General features: G+C 38.9%; 1 protein-coding gene across 1 annotated transcript in view; it reads right to left on the bottom strand.

The window, feature by feature from the left end:
- The window catches only part of CD226 (CD226 molecule), a 107,353-nt gene extending 99,735 nt beyond the window's left edge, over positions 1-7,618 (bottom strand). The window contains exons 1-3 of the mRNA XM_053715853.1: positions 7,592-7,618; positions 7,436-7,463; positions 6,638-6,973 (exon numbers count right to left, since the gene is read on the bottom strand). Of these exons, the coding sequence (XP_053571828.1) occupies positions 6,638-6,973; positions 7,436-7,463; positions 7,592-7,618 (391 nt within the window). The remainder of the gene's footprint in view (positions 1-6,637; positions 6,974-7,435; positions 7,464-7,591) is intronic.
- Between the last annotated feature and the right edge of the window lie 14,430 nt (positions 7,619-22,048).

The raw sequence follows: 22,048 nt of genomic DNA, 5'->3' as shown, positions 1-22,048 counted from the left end.
AGGTAATTTATTTAATTAATTTATTGATAGTGTAGTGTTAGGTGTATTTGTAACTTAGGTTAGGATTTATTTTACAGGTAATTTTGTACTTATTTTAAATAGGTAGCTATTAAATAGTTATTAACTATTTAATAGCTAGTGTACCTAGTTAAAATAAATACAAAGTTGCCTGTAAAATAAATATAAATCCTAAAATAGCTACAATGTAATTATTAGTTATATTGTAGCTATATTAGGGTTTATTTTATAGGTAAGTATTTAGTTTTAAAAAGGATTAATTTAGTTAATTTTAGGAATATTATTTTGTTTCATTTAAATGATATTTAAGTTAGGGGGGTGTTAGGGTTAGGCTTAGGTTTAGGGGTTAATAAATTTATTATAGTAGCGGCGATGTTGCGGGCGGGAGATTAGGGGTTAAAAATTGTAGGTAGGTGGCGGCGATGTTAGGGAGGGCAGATTAGGGGTTAATACTATTTATTATAGTGTTTGCGAGGCGGAAGTGCGGCGGTTTAGGGGTTAATACATTTATTATAGTGGCGGCGATGTCCGGTCGGCAGATTAGGGGTTAATAATTGTAGTTAGGTAGCGGCGACATTGGGGGGGGCAGATTAGGGGTTAATAAATATAATATAGGTGTCCGCGATGTTAGGGGCAGCAGATTAAGGGTTTATAGGTATAATGTAGGTGGTGGCGGTGTCCGGTCGGCAGATTAGGGGTTAAAAAATGTTATTATAGTGTTTGCGATGTGGGGGGGGCCTCGGTTTAGGGGTACATAGGTAGTTTATGGGTGTTAGTGTACTTTGTAGCACAGTAGTTAAGAGCTTTATATTCACGCGTTAGCCCATAAAGCTCTTAACTACTGACTTTTTTTGGCGGTAGGAGTCTTGTCGGTAGAGGGTCTACCGCTAACTTCTCCCAAGACTTCAAATACCGGCATTAGGCAGATCCCATTGAAAAGATAGGATACGCAATTGGCGTAAGGGGATTTGTGGTAGCCTGGAGTCGCGGTGAGGAAGTGAGCGTTATACCCTATCTTCCAAAGGAATAGTAATACGCTTAGCCAAGGTAGAAATGACCCATCCACTTTAGGAACAGTTTCCCATCGTTCAATATTAGAAGCAGGTAGAGGATACATTTTCTGAAACCTTGCAGAATGATTAAAGGGACTACCTGGCTTAGACCATTCCCTAGAGACTATCACAGAAACAGTGTCAGGGAAAACCTCAGAGGACTTAACCATGGGTTTGTAAATTACATCTTAAAGTAAGCAAAATCTCCTTAAAAAGAGAACTAATATGATCAACTTTAAACAAAAAAGAGGAATACTCTGATTCATGATCAGAGGTATGCTCCTGATCATCAGAGAAAACCTCTCCTTCTGAGGAATCTGGCAGATGCAATAACCTCTTCAGGCTTAGAGCTAGTAGAAGGCAAATTATGAACTGACCTTTTATGCTTACTTTAAGGCAGCAAATCTGCCAATATTTCAGTTATTGGTGAATGGATGAAGTCCTTACCTTTCAGGAGCAAAATCTGTAGACGTCCCTTGTAAGGAACAAATAGAAGGAGCAGTAATACACTTAGCTGCATTAGACTGGTCTGAATGCATTAAAACATTTAAGCACATGTTACATAAATAAGTTTGAGGTAAACAAAATTAACACGGGTAGGAAAGTATTCGGGAGGCCCAGCTTCTATGGCGAATCAGAAGGCTCCATTATTTCAAAAAAATACAAAGTAGAAAAAAAAGCATAAATAGTTAAACCCCCAAAAAGAGCTCTTGAGAAAATGGAAAACTTAACCCCTCCAATAGAAGCTGTTTAAAAACTTACTAGGCCAGAGTTTGCTAAACCTAAAAACAGGATCAGCAGACTCCACACCAGACGGCTAGTTAGGGATCACGTGCAAAAAACAACTACTTAAATGGATGAAGCACGACAAAACCCGACCTGCACGACCCCAATACAGAGCACTCTCCTTTTTTCCCCCCACACATCTGCTTTGGGTTTGCGCATGTAGGGAAAGTGCATGTAACACTCAACTACCGGGAAACCAGTAGTAACCCAAACAAGTGCTGAAACATAACAGCAGAGGATATGGAACAGGAGTATACTGAAGACCCAGCAGGAGGAGGCAAAAGTCAAGTCCCTGATACATCCATGGAAGGCTAAATTCCCATGAGGTGAAAAAAAGAGCCACTACCTTTCTCCATACACAACCCTCTAACACTGCACTCTGATGGGAAATAGGCCTCAACTCATTCTGAGAAACCCCTCACTGAAGAATAACATGCACATCTTCATTCTTCACCTTCCTCCAGCGGATACAAAGACAAGACTCGTTTTCAATAAGATGGGAGGGGTTTTATAGAGCTCTTGGGGTTTGGGAATCTTTCTCAAAAAGCACAAAAGTTGACCTCACAGACTTTGACTAGTGGTTAAAAGGTACAGGGGGCACAATGTGAAGAGCTCTTTAAATATTGCTATTTGTAATTATTTAGCAACCAGAAAGACAGTTTATAAATGTGCACCAGTCAGCTAACACGTAAGTCAAACAAGTATACTCATCAAGCTCAATCTTTATGTGGCAATAGGCTCAGCTGTTTCAAGCTACTTTGTTGCAGTAAGTGTAAGGTCTACACCAGCTTAGTGCAACACAAACTGCTCTATTTTGGGGTCCTCTTCAGCTGTTCAGTGCAGCTAGGCACAGCTCCCAGTCAAATTGGTCACTGAAGGAGTAGAATACTGGTATCACAGGCTTATGAACTGGTGTAAAGTAAATTCCCAGGAAAACTGCAAAATCCAGCCATTGCTCAAAAAAAAAAATCTGTCTTTATTCACAAATCATTAAAAGCAGCAAACATCATTTAAAACAGGGGAGGTATTGGCGGAAAAAAGTCTAATGTGTTTCAGCTGATCACAGCCGTACTCATGGGGTTCATTTATAAAATGCCGGGCGGACATGATTCGCTGTACATTTTTGGCCAATCAGCCGCTAGCATGGGGTGTCATCATCCCGATTGTATCTGATTGGGATGATTGCAGTCTGCCACCTTTTAGGTGGCGGAGAAGTTAAGGAGCAGCAGTCTTCTGCTTATTAAATCAACCCCATAGACTCATAGACTTAGGGTATCTTTGCCTCCTCTTAGTGGCTAGCAAGAGTAATTGCCAGGAGTAATGGATTGTGGACTCTCACCACCTGTATGAAAGAAATTGTGTGCTCTAATCAAGGTTTAATCAGGTTTAATTTTGACTTCAGTATTCCTTTAAGTATTACATTTTGGTTGCACCATGTGTGCTTTTGGCAGTTGATTTATTTCTGTATAACCTGAAAGATAATTAGTAATACAGTATTCCCAGCAATATTTTTTGTTCATTTTAATTAAGCAATGCTTCGGAGAAATCTGTAATGCTAATTTTTTATAGCTATCATAATAGAAAAACAGCAACATTCACTCAACTACAGCCTGTTTTGATAATGCAATTTGCCATACAAATAGTGGCAAAAAAAAGGATAATCGTTACAATATGATTTGTATTGTACCCAGAGTGCTGATCTCAATCCTACTGAGAATCCGTGGCATTATTTGAAAATTGCAGTCCACAAGCACAATGCAAACAACCTGAACCCCCTGAAGCAAATCTGTCAAGAAGAACAGAAACAGATTTTGATGGCAGAAATGAACCATAGGCCCAAAAAGTCTGCCCATATTTCCTATAAACTATAAACTGAATTGTTTGAAGGATAGCCTTATGCTTAGCCAACAGTGATCAAAAATCACCCAGCGTGCAAAGTTGGTAGACTCTAAGGGTGGCTTGATTATGTGAATATGGATGTTTTTGCGTATTCTCAGGATAATTATGATATCATTTTATAACTTTGTGGTTTTAGCCCCAATGATCAAAGTGTCATCAAATTGGAGATAAATTGAAAAGAGATCTGTTGCAAGATCGAGATTGGCGGTGAAATTTTCAAAAGGGCTGAAATAAGTGTCTGAAGGCATTTTCGCCCGAAGAATTTTACTAGACGTTTTCTGTGGGTGGTGATGCTTTTCTTATACTTGCGATATTTTCAAAGCAGCATCACTACCTGCATTGAAGGTGTAATGTAAATGATTGCTTTACACAGTATTGCTTGTAAATATATTGTGCCAATCAAAACTCTGCCTGTTTTGTTACAATAACATAGTAAAACTAGGACATCAATAATACACCTGGGGGATTGTGGTGTATTAAACATATGTATGTATACAATGCTTTAGTTATATGCATTTTATTGTATAATGATACAATATCTAATTTAATTATTGTTGTTTTTTTAGAAATCAAGTTTTTTGCTTTTACCCTGGGTAGCGCTTGATAATTGGTGGCTACATTAAGCAACCAATTAGCAATCGTTACCCAGGTGCTGAACAAAAAATGGGCCAGCTCTTAAGCGTACATTTTTTTCTTTATAAATAAAGATACCAAGAGAACGAAGAAAAAGTTATAATAGGAGTAAATTAGAAAGTTGCTTAAAATTGCATGCTCTATCTAAATCATGAAAGAACAAAATTGGGTTTCGTATCCCTTTAAGCAATGTAAAATTCCTGCAATGAATACTGCATTAGAGGTGTCCTCTCTGGTAGCATTGTCCTTACACACCTTGATAAATGTGAGCAATTGAATTCAAACATATCAGAAAAAAGATAAAGGATCCAAAAAATATGTAGATTGTTCTTATAACTTAATCTTAACTCTCTTTAGTTATTTATGAGAAAGCAGAATTTAGTAGACCTCTAGCAGTCACAGTCTATGCTCCAAATTAAATAGCAAAAACATCTCCAGTTGTTTTATTAGCTTATTAGTAAAGGAGATACTTTATTTAAAGGGACAGTCTACACCAGAATTGTTATTGTTTAAAAAGATAGATAATCCCTTTATTACCCATTCCCTAGTTTTGCATAACGAACACAGTTATATAAATACACTTTTTACCTCTGTGATTACCTTGTATCTAAGTCTTTGCAAACTGCCCCCTTATTTCAGTTCTTTTGACAGACATCCATTTTAGCTAATCAGAGCTGGCTCACTGGAACTCCACGTGTGAGCACAGTGTTATCTATATGAAACACATGAACTAACACCCTCTAGTGGTGACAAACTGTCAAAATGCCCTGAGAGAAAAAGCGGCCTTCAAGGGCTTAGGAATTTGCATATGAACTACCTAGGTTTAGCTTTCAACTAAGAATACTAAGAGAGCAAAGCAAAATTGGTGATAAAAGTAAATTGGAAAATTGTTTAAAATTACATTCTCTATCTGAATCATAAAAGTTTATTTTGGACTAGACTGTCCCTTTAAAGTATTGCAACGATAGTAGATGTTGCCCCCTCTGAGAAAAAAAGTGTCTTATTATTATTTATATTACCAAGATGAAAATAAAAGTGGCATTTTTTATGCTGTCCACCTTAACACCAGAAATTACCTTTATTTTTTAAACATGTTATTTTTATCTGACACTGACTGAGGAAGGCTCTATGCAAGACCTAAAGAACATTAGCATAATTGTAAACTGCGGACATATATTGGCCTACTTCAGTCTTTCTTATTTAGGGTTTTAGGGCATGTCAGGTACCATAGCCCTTAGCTGTTTTTTCCTGGCCCAGACAGGGCAATATTAGCTATATATTTTTTTGATATGATATTTTATTATTTTGTTACAGGAGCTTTCTGTGATCCCCTGATGAATACAAATTAAATTGTGGTCCCACATGAATGTAAATGTTTCCTAAACTTGAAAATAAATTCATTCTGTTATATTAAAAAAAAACACAGATGTGCAGATGGTTAGTGATTCCCTGCACATAGGCAGAGGTTTGTATGTATATAAGAGAACGGCATAGACAGATCAGATAAAGGAATGAAAACAAATAAAACGGAGCTGTGTAGTAAAATAAAGAGACATAAACCACTAAATAAATGTAAGAAATAATGATTCAAAGCTAAGATTAGCTGGCAATTTTTTTTTTCAAACTGTTTAAATACTGTTGGCGGTACCACCATGTTGATACCTAAGATTCTCTCATCTAATCTGCTGAGGACAGTAAGGGACATGCATGAAATAGTGTGCAAGCAATGACTATGTGGAATATAGCAATGCTAATTGGTCTATAAACCCTTTGAGATATTTAATTCCTTAGCTTATTTATAACTGTTACTAAATGCCCCAGTAGGTGGATATGTACTAATTACTACACAAACATCACATTGTATACTCTCTGTGCTTAATGTCCCTTTAACTGTAGTATGAACATTTAAAAAAAGAATAAAATGTAAATATTATTTAAAAGCATTATTTAGACTGTATTAATAAATATTATATTGCTCTATTCTAAAATGTAATGAGTATGCATATATACTATATTAACTATTTCATTACCTTCACTAATTTTATGCAATTTCATATGCAATATCTAATGTATTTAAAATGTTTCTTGTGCACCATAACATACTGGGTGCCAATTCTGTTTCCATCATCCATGTGAGATGTGATAAAATGCAATCTGGTCATGCCACACTATTTAGCCAGGATGAGGATCTAGAATCCCCCCCCCCCCCCCCCTGCAACACACTCTACCCAGTGTCCCTTATATCTTACCTTTTTGCACAGATATTATTTTCTTCAATGTTCCTCCAGGAAAAGTGCTAATATAACAGATATAAGTTCCAATGTCCTCTTCTGAGGTATCAACCAATATTATAGATTTGTCCTGAGATGAGGAGTATTTGTCTGTTAATATCACTCTTTTCTTGTACTTTTCTGGAATGTGCGTCCCATAGTGCGTATCATGCAAACACAATTTTTCCTCAGAAGATCCTGATTTCTTAAACCATGATGTCTGCGTTATATTATCGTTACCAGAATAAACACAGTCCAAAAATATATTTTTTTTAAGAAGAACTATGGCATCCACTGTTCTTTCAGAAGCAGCAACTAAAACAAACAACAAAAAAAGACTTAAAAGCATATTTTCTCATCACGCTGCCAATAGAGTGATAAACAATAATCTGTAGCAAATATCTATTTGATGTAATAGAACCCAATAAAGTCTATACAAGTTTTGTTGTTGCTACCCGTTAAGAGTAAAAGATTTTCTCACGTATGTCTTTTTAAAAAAAAAAAGATACAAATCAAATAATTAACATTAACAAATAAATAAAGAATAATTTTATAATAGAGCTTAATGAAAGGCTTACTTTTAATTACATGTAAAAAAAGAAAACAAGTCAAGGAAAGCATCGTTTTATGCTGGTTAATATGTTTGATTAGAAAATGAAAGCAGAGTAAAAAGTGTTTTGCAGTTTTAAGATGACTTAACTTCCTTTACCGGTTTAATATTAACACAGTTTTGTCATATATGTATGTATTATCAGATTTACCACCTACTCACCTCACATTTAATGGCATAGCCTTTAAGCTTTATCTTTATAAAGAAAACACCCCAAAAAATAAAGAAAGACTAACACTAAACCCATAAAGGTACTCACCGATGATGATAATGGTGGCAGCTGTCCATCGTCTTCATCCAGGCGGCAGTGGTCCACATCTTACAAGCTTCAACACAGAGGTCTTCTTCATATGGTCTCCAGCCGCAGACTGAATAGTGAATGTGAGGTACCCCTTTTATATGGCGGTACCCTTGAATTCCTATTGGCTGATTTGAATCTTCAAATTCAAATCAGCTAATAGAATGAAAGGAAATTTTGAAGAGGACCTCCAAGTTGAAGCTCGAAAGATGTAAACCACAGCTGCTGCTACCGCCGCCTGGATCAAGATGGACCGCTGCCTGGATGAAGAAGATGGACGGCTGCCGCCATCAATCTTCAGCGAGTACCTTTATGGGGTTAGTGTTAGTTTTTTGTTTTTTAAAAAAATATATATACAGTATATAAAGGGCAGCAAAAGAGTTGAATGGCCTTTTAAGGGCAATGCCCATCCAAATGCCATTTTCAGGGCACTTTGTAGTTTAGGTTTTTATTATTTTGGGGTGTGGGGGGTGTAATGTTAGAGGTATTAGTGTTTTTTTTTTTTTAACAAAAGAGCTTGATCGCTTTAGGGCAAATGCCCTTTTAAGGGCTATTGGTAGTTTAGTCTTAGAATAGGGCTTTTTTTTATTTTGGGGTGCGTTTTTTTTTGTTTGTTTTTTGGTAATTACTTTTTTATTTTCTTTAATGTTAGACTTTTATTTAAATGTTAGTTTCTCCAACATAGGTGTGTCCGGTCCACGGCGTCATCCTTACTTGTGGGATATTCTCTTCCCCAACAGGAAATGGCAAAGAGCCCAGCAAAGCTGGTCACATGATCCCTCCTAGGCTCCGCCTTCCCCAGTCATTCTCTTTGCCGTTGTACAGGCAACATCTCCACGGAGATGGCTTAGAGTTTTTTGGTGTTTAAATGTAGTTTTTATTCTTCAATCAAGAGTTTGTTATTTTAAAATAGTGCTGGTATGTACTATTTACTCTGAAACAGGAAAGAGATGAAGATTTCTGTTTGTAAGAGGAAAATGATTTTAGCAACCGTTACTAAAATCGATGGCTGTTTCCACACAGGACTGTTGAGAGGAATTAACTTCAGTTGGGGGAAACAGTGAGCAGACTTTTGCTGCTTGAGGTATGACACATTTCTAACAAGACTCGGTAATGCTGGAAGCTGTCATTTTCCCTATGGGAACCGGTAAGCCATTTTCTTTGTTTAAGTAAAAGAATAAAGGGCTTCATTAGGGCTTAAAAAACTGGTAGACATTTTTCTGGGCTAAAACGATTACTTTACTAAGTATATTTGGCAGATTATTACTTTTAATAGTTGTTAAATCTTGGGGATTGTTTTAATAAAAACGGCAGGCACTGTATTGGACACCTTTTTCACTGGGGGCCTTTTCTAGTCATAGACAGAGCCTCATTTTCGCGCCTCTAATGCGCAGTTGTTTTTGGAAAGCATGGCATGCAGATGCATGTGTGAGGAGCTAAGAACCACTGAAAAAGCTTATAGAAGGCATCATTTGGTATCGTATTCCCCTCTGGGCTTGGTTGGGTCTCAGCAAAGCAGATACCTGGGACTGTATAGGGGTTAAATGTAAAAACGGCTCCGGTTCCGGTTAAGGGTTAAAGCTTTCAAATTTGGTGTGCAATACTTTTAAGGCTTTAAGTTACTGTGGTGAAATTTTGGTGAAATTTGAACAATTCCTTCATACTTTTTCACATATTCAGTAATAAAGTGTGTTCAGTTTAAAATTTAAAGTGACAGTAACGGTTTTATTGTAAAACGTTTTTTGTGCTTTGTTAACAAGTTTAAGCCTGTTTAACATGTCTGAACCATCAGATAACGATGTTCTATATGTATGAAAGCCAATGTGTCTCCCCATTTAAATATATGTGATATATTTGTGTCATAATGTCCAAACAAAGTAGGGATAATAATGCCATAGATATGATATTGCCCAAGATGATTCCTCTAATGAGGGGAGTAAGCATGGTACTGCATCATCCCCTTCTGTGTCTACACCAGTTTTGCCCACACAAGAGGCCCCTAGTACATCTAGTGCGCCAATACTTATTACCATACAACAATTAATGGCTATAATGGATAATTCTATTGCATGCATTTTTTTCCAAAATGCCTACTTATCAGAGAAAGCGTGATTGCTCTGTTTTAAACACTGAGGAGCAAGAGGACGCTGATGATATCTTTTCTGACATACCCTCACACCTATCTGAAGGGGCCAGGAGGGAGGTTTTGTCTGAGGGAGAAATTTCAGATTCAGGGAAAATTTCTCAACAAGCAGAACCTGATATTGTAACTTTTAAATTTAAATTTCAACATCTCCACGCACTACTTAAGGAGGTATTATCTACTCTGGATGATTGTGACAATTTGGTCATTCCAGAGAAATTAGGTAAGATGGACAAGTTCCTAGAGGTTCCGGTGCCCCCCGATGTTTTTCCTATACCCAAGCGGGTGGCGGACATAGTAAATAAGGAGTGGGAAAGGCCCGGCATACCCTTTGTCCTCCCCCTATATTTAAGAAATTAGTTTCCTATAGTCGACCCCAGAAAGGACTTATAGCATACAGTCCCCAAGGTCGAGGGGGCGGTTTCTACTCTAAACAAACGCACTTCTATTCCTATAGAAGATAGTTGTGCTTTCAAGATCCTATGGATTAAAGGTTAGAGGGTTTGCTTAAAAAGATGTTTGTTCAGCAAGGTTACCTTCTACAACCAATTTCATGCATTGTTCCTGTCACTACAGCTGCGTGTTTCTGGTTCGAAGAACTAGAAAAGTCGCTTAATAAAGAATCTTCGTACGAGGAGGTTTTGGACAGAGTTCAAGCTCTTAAATTGGCTAACTCTTTTTTATTTTAGATGCCGCTTTGCAATTAGCTAGATTAGCGGCGAATAATTCAGGGTTTGCTATCGTGGCGCGCAGAGCGCTTTTGCTTAACATCCCTTTCAAGGGTAAAACACTGTTTGGCCCTGACTTGAAAGAGATTATTTCAGACATCACTGGGGGAAAGGGCCACGCCCTCCCACAGGATAGGTCTTTTAAGGCTAAAAATAAGCCAAATTTTCATCCCTTTCGCAGAAACGGACCAGCCTCAAATTCTACACCCTCTAAGCAAGAGGGTAATACTTCTCAAACCAAGCCAGCCTGGAGGCCGATGCAAGGCTGGAAAAAGGGTAAGCAGGCCAAGTCACCTGCCACTGTTACCAAAACAGCATGAAGTGTTGGCCCCCGATCTGGGAAGGATCTGGTGGGGGGCAGACTTTCTCTCTTTGCTCAGGTTGGGGCAAGAGATGTTCAGGATCCTTGGGCGCTAGAAATAGTTTCTCAAGGTTATCTCCTGGAATTCAGGGAACTACTCCCAAGGGGAAGGTTCCACGGGTCTCAATTATCTTCGAACAGGCATTCTTACACTGTGTAGAAGACCTGTTAAGCATGGGAGTGATTCATCCTGTTCCATTAGGAGAACAAGGGATGGGTTTTTACTCCAACCTGTTCATAATTCCCAAATAAGAGGGAACATTCAGACCTATTTTAGATCTCAAGATTCTAAACAAGTTTCTAAGGGTTTCATCATTCAAAATGGAAACCATTCGAACGATCCTTTCTACCATCCAGGAAGGTCAATTCATGACCACGGTGGACTTAAAGGATGCGTACCTACGTATTCCTATCCACAAGGAACATTTTCGGTTCCTAAGGTTCGCCTTTCTGGACAAGCATTACCTGTGGCACTTCCATTCGGATTAGCCACTGCTCCAAGGATTTTCACAAGGGTACTAGGGTCCCTTCTAGCGGTGCTAAGACCAAGGGGCATTGCAGTAGTACCTTACTTGGACGACATCCTGATTCAGGTGTCGTCTCTGTCAAAAGCAAGGGCTCATACGGACATTGTCCTAGCCTTTCTCAGATCTCACAGGTGGAAAGTGAACATAGAAAAAAGTTCTCTGTCCCCGTCAACAAGAGTTCCCTTCTTGGGAACAATAATAGTTTCCTTAGAAATGAAGGTTTTTCTGACAGAGGCCAGAAAATCAAAACTTCTAAGCTCTTGTCAGGTACTTCATTCTGTTCTTATTCCTTCCATAGCGCAGTCCATGGAAGTAATAGGGTTGATGGTTGCGGCAATGGACATAGTTCCTTTTGCACGAATTCATCTAAGACCATTGCACCTGGGCATGCTCAGACAGTGGAATGGGGATTATACAGTCTTGTCTCCGACGATACAAGTAGATCAAATAACCAGAGATTCACTCCGTTGGTGGCTGACCCTGGACAACCTGTCACAGGGAATGAGCTTCCGCAGACCAGAATAGGTCATTGTCACGACCGACGCCAGTCTGGTGGGCTGGGGCGCGGTCTGGGAACCCCTAAAAACTCAGGGTCTATGGTTTCGGGAAGACTCTCTTCTCCCGATAAACATAATGGAACTGAGAGCGATATTCAATGCTCTCAAGGCTTGGCCTAGACTAGCAAAGGCCAAATTCATAAGGTTTCAATCAGTCATCATGACGACTGTTACATATATCAACCATCAGGGGGTAAATAGGAGTTCCCTGGCGATGGAGGAGCATCCGGGGGAGTGGGAACTCCATCTGGAAATCTTTGCCCAAATAACTCAATTATGGGGCATTCCAGACTTGGTTCTGATGGCCTCTCGTCAGAACTTCATGGTCCCTTGTTACGGGTCCAAATCCAGGGATCCCAAGGCGACTCTATTGGATACAATAGTAGCACCTTGGATCTTCAACCTAGCTTATGTATTCCCACCGTTTCCTCTCATTCCCAGGCTGGTAGCCAGGATCAATCTGGAGAGGGCTTCGGTGACCTTGATAGTTCCTGTGTGGCCACGCAGGACTTGGTATGCAGACCTGGTGAATGTGTCATCGGCTCCACCATGGAAGCTACCTTTGAGACAGGACCTTCTTATTCAGGGTCCATTTGAACATCCGAATCTGGTTTTCCTCCATCTGACTGCTTGGAGTTTGAACGCTTGATTTTATCAAAGCGTGGGTTTTCAGATTCTGTAGTAGATACTCTTATTCAGGCTAGAAAGCCTGTAACTAGAAAAATTTACCATAATATATGGAAAAAATATATCTGTTGGTGTGAATCTAAAGGATTCCCATGGAACAAGATAAAAATTCCTAAGTTTCTTTCCTTTCTACAAGAAGGTTTGGAGAAAGGATTTTCTGCGAGTTCTCTGAAGGGACAGATCTCTGCTTATCTGTTTTACTTCACAAAAGGCTGGCAGCTGTGCCAGACGTTTAAGCGTTTGTTCAGGCTCTGGTTAGAATCAAGCCTGTTTACAGACCTTTGACTTTTCCCTGGAGTCTTAATCTAGTTCTTTCAGTTCTTCAAGGGGTTCCGTTTGAACCCTTACATTCCATAGATATTAAGTTATTATCTTGGAAAGTTTTGTTTTAGGTTGCAATTTCTTCTGCTAGAAGAGTTTCTGAGTTATCTGCTCTGCAGTGTTCTCCGCCCTATCTGGTCCATGCAGATAAGGTGGTTTTTACGTACTGAGCCTGGTTTTCTTCCGAAGGTTGTTTCCAACAAAAATATTAACCAGGAGATAGTTGTACCTTCTTTGTGTCCGAATCCAGTTTCATAGAAGGAACGTTTGTTACACAATTTGGACGTTGTCCGTGCTCTAAAATTCTATTTAGATGCTACAAAGGATTTCAGACAAACATCTTCCTTGTTTGTTGTTTATTCTGGTAAAAGGAGAGGTCAAAAAGCAACTTCTACCTCTCTATCTTTTTGGCTTAAAAGCATCATCAGATTGGCTTATGAGACTGCCGGACGGCAGCCTCCTGAAAGAATCACAGCTCATTCCACTAGGGCCGTGGCTTCCACATGGGCCTTTAAGAACGAGGCTTCTGTTGATCAGATATGTAAGGCAGCGACTTGGTCTTCACTGCACACTTTTACCAAATTTTACAAATTTGATACTTTTGCTTCTTCTGAGGCTATTTTTGGGAGAAAGGTTTTGCAAACCGTGGTGCCTTACATCTAGGTGACCTGATTTGCTCCCTCCCATCATCCGTGTCCTAAAGCTTTGGTATTGGTTCCCACAAGTAAGGATGACGCCGTGGACCGGACACACCTATGTTGGAGAAAACAGAATTTATGTTTACCTGATAAATTACTTTCTCCAACGGTGTGTCCGGTCCACGGCCCGCCCTGGTTTTTTAATCAGGTCTGATGATTTATTTTCTTTAACTACAGTCACCACGGTATCATATGATTTCTCCTATGCAAATATTCCTCCTTTATGTCGGTCGAATGACTGGGGAAGGCGGAGCCTAGGAGGGATCATGTGACCAGCTTTGCTGGGCTCTTTGCCATTTCCTGTTGGGGAAGAGAATATCCCACAAGTAAGGATGACGCCGTGGACCGGACACACCGTTGGAGAAAGTAATTTATCAGGTAAACATAAATTCTGGTTTTTTTTGTAACAGAATTTTTTTATATATTTTGCAATGTGGGGGTATGGCACTTTAGGGGTTAATAGTAATTTTAGGTAGTTTGAGATGTGTGGGGTGGCGCTTTAGGGGTTAATAGTGTGTTTAGTGTAACTGTTTCATCTGGACAAACTCTTTACGTGACCTGTAAAGTTGCTTAAAAAGTTTGAGTGGTAAATGTGATTGTGCCTTTTGGGGGCCCTTAAAAGGGCCCTTTGTAGGGCATTGCCCTGAGTTAAACAGCTCTTTTGCTCCAAAAATATACAAACACCCCCTAACACTATACAAACCCCCACCCCCCAAACTACCAAGGGCCCTTTAAAGGGTCTTTTGGGGGGCCCTTAAAAGGACCTTTTGAAGGGCATTGCCCTAAGTTAAACAGCAGTTTTGCTATAAAAAACAACCCCTAAAAATATACATTACACAAAATAAAAATGAAATCATCTAAAATAAAAAAACATAATTTATGTAAGAACTTACCTGATAAATTCATTTCTTTCATATTAACAAGAGTCCATGAGCTAGTGACGTATGGGATATACATTCCTACCAGGAGGGGCAAAGTTTCCCAAACCTCAAAATGCCTATAAATACACCCCTCACCACACCCACAATTCAGTTTAACGAATAGCCAAGAAGTGGGGTGATAAAAAAGTGCGAAAGCATATAAAATAAGGAATTGGAATAATTGTGCTTTATACAAAAATCATAACCACCCCAAAAAAAGGGCGGGCCTCATGGACTCTTGCTAATATGAAAGAAATGAATTTATCAGGTAAGTTCTTACATAAATTATGTTTTCTTTCATGTAATTAGCAAGAGTCCATGAGCTAGTGACGTATGGGATAATGATTACCCAATATGTGGATCTTTCCACGCAAGAGTCACTAGAGAGGGAGGGATAAAATAAAGATAGCCAATTCCTGCTGAAAATAATCCACACCCAAAATAAAGTTTAATGAAAAACATAAGCAGAAGATTCAAACTGAAACTGCTGCCTGAAGTACTTTTCTACCAAAAACTGCTTCAGAAGAAGAAAATACATCAAAATGATAGAATTTAGTAAAAGTATGCAAAGAGGACCAAGTTGCTGCTTTGCAAATCTGATCAATCGAAGCTTCATTCCTAAACGCCCAGGAAGTAGAAACTGACCTAGTAGAATGAGCTGTAATCCTTTGAGGCGGAGTCTTACCCGACTCAACATAGGCAAGATGAATTAAAGATTTCAACCAAGATGCCAAAGAAATGGCAGAAGCTTTCTGGCCTTTCCTAGAACCAGAAAAGATAACAAATAAACTAGAAGTCTTTCGGAAAGACTTAGTAGCTTCAACATAATATTTCAAAGCTCTAACAACATCCAAAGAATGCAATGATTTCTCCTTAGAATTCTTAGGATTAGGACATAATGAAGGAACCACAATTTCTCTACTAATGTTGTTAGAATTCACAACTTTAGGTAAAAATTCAATGAATATCAGGAAGATTAGACAATAGATTTGTCCTTTCAAAGAACTTGCGGATAAACCTTTACCATCCTGAAGAAACTGTAAAATTCTCGGAATTCTAAAAGAATGCCAAGAAAAATGATGAGAAAGACACCAAGAAATATAAGTCTTCCAGACTCTATAATATATCTCTCTGGATACAGATTTACGAGCCTGTAACATAGTATTAATCACAGAGTCCGAGAAACCTCTTTGACCAAGAATCAAGCGTTCAATCTCCATACCTTTAAATTTAAGGATTTGAGATCCTGATGGAAAAAAGGACCTTGCGACAGAAGGTCTGGTCGTAGCGGAAGAGTCCACTGATGGCAAGAGGCCATCCGGACAAGATCCGCATACCAAAACCTGTGAGGCCATGCCGGAGCTACCAGCAGAACAAACGAGCATTCCTTCAGAATCTTGGAGATTACTCTTGGAAGAAGAACTAGAGGCGGAAAGACATAAGCAGGATGATACTTCCAAGGAAGTGATAATGCATCCACTGCTTCCGCCTGAGGATCCCGGGATCTGGACAGATACCTGGGAAGTTTCTTGTTTAGATGAGACGCCATCAGATCTATTTCTGGAAGCTCCCACATTTGAACAATCTGAAGAAATACCTCTGGGTGAAGAGACCATTCGCCCGGATGCAAGGTTTGGCGACTGAGATAATCCGCTTCCCAATTGTCTATACCTGGGATATGAACCGCAGATATTAGACAGGAGCTGGATTCCGCCCAAACCAGAATTCGAGATACTTCTTTCATAGCCAGAGGACTGTGAGTCCCTCCTTGATGATTGATGTATGCCACAGTAGTGACATTGTCTGTCTGAAAACAAATGAACGATTCTCTCTTCAGAAGAGGCCAAGACTGAAGAGCTCTGAAAATTGCACGGAGTTCCAAAATAATGATCGGTAATCTCACCTCCTGAGATTCCCAAACTCCTTGTGCCGTCAGAGATCCCCACACAGCTCCCCAACCTGTGAGACTAGCATCTGTTGAAATTACAGTCCAGGTCGGAAGCACAAAAGAAGCCCCCTGAATTAAACGATGGTGATCTGTCCACCACGTTAGAGAGTGTCGTACAATCGGTTTTAAAGATATTAATTGAGATATCTTTGTGTAATCCTTGCACCATTGATTCAGCATACAGAGCTGAAGAGGTCGCATGTGAAAACGAGCAAAGGGGATCGCGTCCGATGCAGCAGTCATAAGACCTAGAATTTCCATGCATAAGGCTACCGAAGGGAATGATTGTGACTGAAGGTTTCGACAAGCTGAAATCAATTTTAGACATCTCTTGTCTGTTAAAGACAGAGTCATGGACACTGAATCTATCTGGAAACCCAGAAAGGTTACCCTTGTCTGAGGAATCAATGAACTTTTTGGTGAATTGATCCTCCAACCATGATCTTGAAGAAACAACACAAGTCGATTCGTATGAGATTCTGCTAAATGTAAAGACTGAGCAAGTACCAAGATATCGTCCAAATAAGGAAATACCACAATACCCTGTTCTCTGATTACAGACAGAAGGGCACCGAGAACCTTTGTAAAAATTCTTGGAGCTGTAGCTAGGCCAAACGGCAGAGCCACAAACTGGTAATGCTTGTCCAGAAAAGAGAATCTCAGGAACTGATAATGATCTGGATGAATCGGAATATGCAGATATGCATCCTGTAAATCTATTGTGGACATATAATGCCCATGCTGAACAAAAGGCAAGATAGTCCTTACAGTTACCATTTTGAACGTTGGTATCCTTACATAACGATTCAATATTTTTAGATCCAGAACTGGTCTGAAGGAATTCTCCTTCTTTGGTACAATGAAGAGATTTGAATAAAACCCCATCCCCTGTTCCAGAACTGGAACTGGCATAATTACTCCAGCCAACTCTAGATCTGAAACACAATTCAGAAATGCTTGAGCTTTCACTGGATTTACTGGGACACGGGAAAGAAAAAATCTCTTTGCAGGAGGTCTCATCTTGAAACCAATTCTGTACCCTTCTGAAACAATGTTCTGAATCCAAAGATTGTGAACAGAATTGATCCAAATTTCTTTGAAAAAACTTAACCTGCCCCCTACCAGCTGAGCTGGAATGAGGGCCGCACCTTCATGTGGATTTAGAAGCAGGCTTTGCCTTTCTAGAAGGCTTGGATTTATTCCAGACTGGATATGGTTTCCAAACTGAAACTGCTCCTGAGGATGAAGGATCAGGCTTTTGTTCTTTGTTGAAACGAAAGGAACGAAAACGATTATTAGCCCTGTTTTTACCCTTAGATTTTTTATCCTGTGGTAAAAAAGTTCCTTTCCCACCAGTAACAGTTGAGATAATAGAATCCAACTGAGAACCAAATAATTTGTTACCCTGGAAAGAAATGGAAAGTAGAGTTGATTTAGAAGCCATATCAGCATTCCAAGTCTTAAGCCATAAAGCTCTTCTAGCTAAAATAGCTAGAGACATAAACCTGACATCAACTCTGATAATATCAAAAATGGCATCACAGATAAAATTATTAGCATGCTGAAGAAGAAGAATAATATTATGAGAATCATGATCTGTTACTTGTTGCGCTAAAGTCTCCAACCAAAAAGTTGAAGCTGCAGCAACATCAGCCAATGATATAGCAGGTCTAAGAAGATTACCTGAACACAGATAAGCTTTTCTTAGAAAGGATTCAATTTTCCTATCTAAAGGATCTTTAAACGAAGTACCATCTGACGTAGGAATAGTAGTACGTTTAGCAAGGGTAGAAATAGCCCCATCGACTTTAGGGATTTTGTCCCAAAATTCTAATCTGTCAGACGGCACAGGATATAATTGCTTAAAACGTTTAGAAGGAGTAAATGAATTACCCAATTTATCCCATTCTCTGGAAATTACTTCAGAAATAGCATTAGGAACAGGAAAAACTTCTGGAATAACCACAGGAGATTTAAATACCTTATCTAAACGTTTAGAATTAGTATCAAGAGGACCAGAATCCTCTATTTCTAAAGCAATTAGTACTTCTTTAAGTAAAGAACGAATAAATTCCATTTTAAATAAATATGAAGATTTATCAGCATCAATCTCTGAGACAGAATCCTCTGAACCAGAAGAGTCATCAGAATCAGAATGATGATGTTCATTTAAAAATTCATCTGTAGAGAGAGAAGTTTTAAAATATTTTTTATGTTTACTAGAAGGAGAAATAACAGACATAGCCTTCTTGATAGATTCAGAAACAAAATCTCTTATGTTATCAGGAACATTCTGCACCTTAGATGTTGAAGGAACTGCAACAGGCAATGGTACATTACTAAAGGAAATATTATCTGCTTTAACAAGTTTGTCATGACAATTAATACAAACAACAGCCGGAGGAATAGCTACCAAAAGTTTACAGCAGATACACTTAGCTTTGGTAGTTCCAGCACTAGACAGCGATTTTCCTGAAGTATCTTCTGACTCAGATGCAACGTGAGACATCTTGCAATATGTAAGAGAAAAAACAACATATAAAGCAAAATTGATAAAATTCCTTAAATGACAGTTTCAGGAATGGGAAAAAAATGCCAATAAACAAGCTTCTAGTAACCAGAAGCAAAGAAAAAATGAGACTGAAATAATGTGGAGACAAAAGCGACGCCCATATTTTTTGGCGCAAAATAAGACGCCCACATTATTTGGCGCCTAAATGCTTTTTGGCGCCAAAAATGACGCCACATCCGGAACGCCGACATTTTTGGCGCAAAAGGACGTCAAAAAATGACGCAACTTCCGGCAACACGTATGACGCCGGAAACAGAAAAGATTTTTTGCGCCAAAAAAGTCCGCGCCAAGAATGACACAATAAAATGAAGCATTTTCAGCCCCCGCGAGCCTAACAGCCCACAGGGAAAAAAGAGTCAAATTTTAAGGTAAGAAAAAAATTGATTCAAATGCATTATCCCAAATATGAAACTGACTGTCTGAAAATAAGGAATGTTGAACATCCTGAGTCAAGGCAAATAAATGTTTGAATACATATATTTAGAACTTTATAAATAAAGTGCCCAACCATAGCTTAGAGTGTCACAGAAAATAAGATTTACTTACCCCAGGACACTCATCTACATGTTTGTAGAAAGCCAAACCAGTACTGAAACGAAAATCAGCAGAGGTAATGGTATATAAATAAGAGTATATCGTCGATCTGAAAAGGGAGGTAAGAGATGAATCTCTACGACCGATAACAGAGAACCTATGAAATAGACCCCGTAGAAGGAGATCACTGCATTCAAATAGGCAATACTCTCCTCACATCCCTCTGACATTCACTGCACGCTGAGAGGAAAACCAGGCTCCAACTTGCTGCGGAGCGCATATCAACGTAGAATCTAGCACAAACTTACTTCACCACCTCCATAGGAGGCAAAGTTTGTAAAAACTGAATCCGTCTGGATGAAGACTTTACCAACTGGATGGATCCTTCAACCGGGACTTCAACAACTGTAAGTGGATCGTCGGGGTTAGTGTTTTTTTAAGGTTTTTTTGGGTGTTTTTTTTTTTTTAGATTAGGGTTTGGGCAATGTAAAAGAGCAATACCCATACAAATGCCTTTTCAGGGCAATGGTTAGCTTAGGTTATTTTAGATTTTATTTGGGGGGGTTGGTTGGGTGGTGGGTTTAACTGTTGGGGGTTTTTTTGTGTTTTTTTTACAGGTAAAAGAGCTGATATCTTTGGGGCAATTCCCCACAAAATGCCCTATTAAGGGCCATTGGTAGTTTATTGTAGGCTAGGGTTTTTGTTTGGAGTGGGCTTTTTTATTTTGATAGGGCTGTTAGATTAGGTGTAATTCTTTCTTTCATGTAATTAGCAAGAGTCCATGAGCTAGTGACGTATGGGATATACATTCCTACCAGGAGGGGCAAAGTTTCCCAAACCTCAAAATGCCTATAAATACACCCCTCACCACACCCACAATTCAGTTTAACGAATAGCCAAGAAGTGGGGTGATAAGAAAAAAGTGCGAAAGCATATAAAATAAGGAATTGGAATAATTGTGCTTTATACAAAAAAATCATAACCACCACAAAAAAGGGCGGGCCTCATGGACTCTTGCTAATATGAAAGAAATGAATTTATCAGGTAAGTTCTTACATAAATTATGTTTTCTTTCATGTAATTAGCAAGAGTCCATGAGCTAGTGACATATGGGATAATGATTACCCAAGATGTGGATCTTTCCACGCAAGAGTCACTAGAGAGGGAGGGATAAAATAAAGACAGCCAATTCCTGCTGAAAATAATCCACACCCAAAATAAAGTTTAATGAAAAACATAAACAGAAGATTCAAACTGAAACCGCTGCCTGAAGTACTTTTCTACCAAAAACTGCTTCAGAAGAAGAAAATACATCAAAATGGTAGAATTTAGTAAAAGTATGCAAAGAGGACCAAGTTGCTGCTTTGCAAATCTGATCAATCAAAGCTTCATTCCTAAACGCCCAGGAAGTAGAAACTGACCTAGTAGAATGAGCTGTAATCCTTTGAGGCGGAGTTTTACCCGACTCGACATAGGCATGATGAATTAAAGATTTCAACCAAGATGCCAAAGAAATGGCAGAAGCTTTCTGGCCTTTTCTAGAACCGGAAAAGATAACAAATAGACTAGAAGTCTTTCGGAAAGACTTAGTAGCTTCAACATAATATTTCAAAGCTCTAACAACATCCAAAGAATGCAACGATTTCTCCTTAGAATTCTTAGGATTAGGACATAATGAAGGAACCACAATTTCTCTACTAATGTTGTTGGAATTCACAACTTTAGGTAAAAATTCAAAAGAAGTTCGCAACACCGCCTTATCCTGATGAAAAATCAGAAAAGGAGACTCACAAGAAAGAGCAGATAATTCAGAGACTCTTCTGGCAGAAGAGATCGCCAAAAGGAACAAAACTTTCCAAGAAAGTAAGTTAATGTCCAATGAATGCATAGGTTCAAACGGAGGAGCTTGAAGAGCCCTCAGAACCAAATTCAAACTCCAAGGAGGAGAAATTGATTTAATGACAGGTTTTATACGAACCAAAGCTTGTACAAAACAATGAATATCAGGAAGATTAGCAATCTTTCTGTGAAAAAAGAACAGAAAGAGCAGAGATTTGTCCTTTCAAAGAACTTGCGGATAAACCTTTATCTAAACCATCCTGAAGAAACTGTAAAATTCTCGGAATTCTAAAAGAATGTCAAGAAAAATGATGAGAAAGACACCAAGAAATATAAGTCTTCCAGACTCTATAATATATCTCTCTGGATACAGATTTACGAGCCTGTAACATAGTATTAATCACAGAGTCAGAGAAACCTCTTTGTCCAAGAATCAAGCGTTCAATCTCCATACCTTTAAATTTAAGGATTTGAGATCCTGATGGAAAAAAGGACCTTGCGACAGAAGGTCTGGTCTTAGCGGAAGAGTCCACGGATGACAAGAGGCCATCCGGACAAGATCCGCATACCAAAACCTGTGAGGCCATGCCGGAGCTACCAGCAGAACAAACGAGCATTCCTTCAGAATCTTGGAGATTACTCTTGGA

Source organism: Bombina bombina, chromosome 5 (genome assembly GCF_027579735.1).
Source record: "Bombina bombina isolate aBomBom1 chromosome 5, aBomBom1.pri, whole genome shotgun sequence".
NCBI classification, from domain to species: Eukaryota; Metazoa; Chordata; class Amphibia; order Anura; family Bombinatoridae; genus Bombina; species Bombina bombina.
The sequence above is the reverse complement of the archived record's forward strand: the minus strand, read 5'-3'. Positions and strand labels throughout refer to the sequence as shown.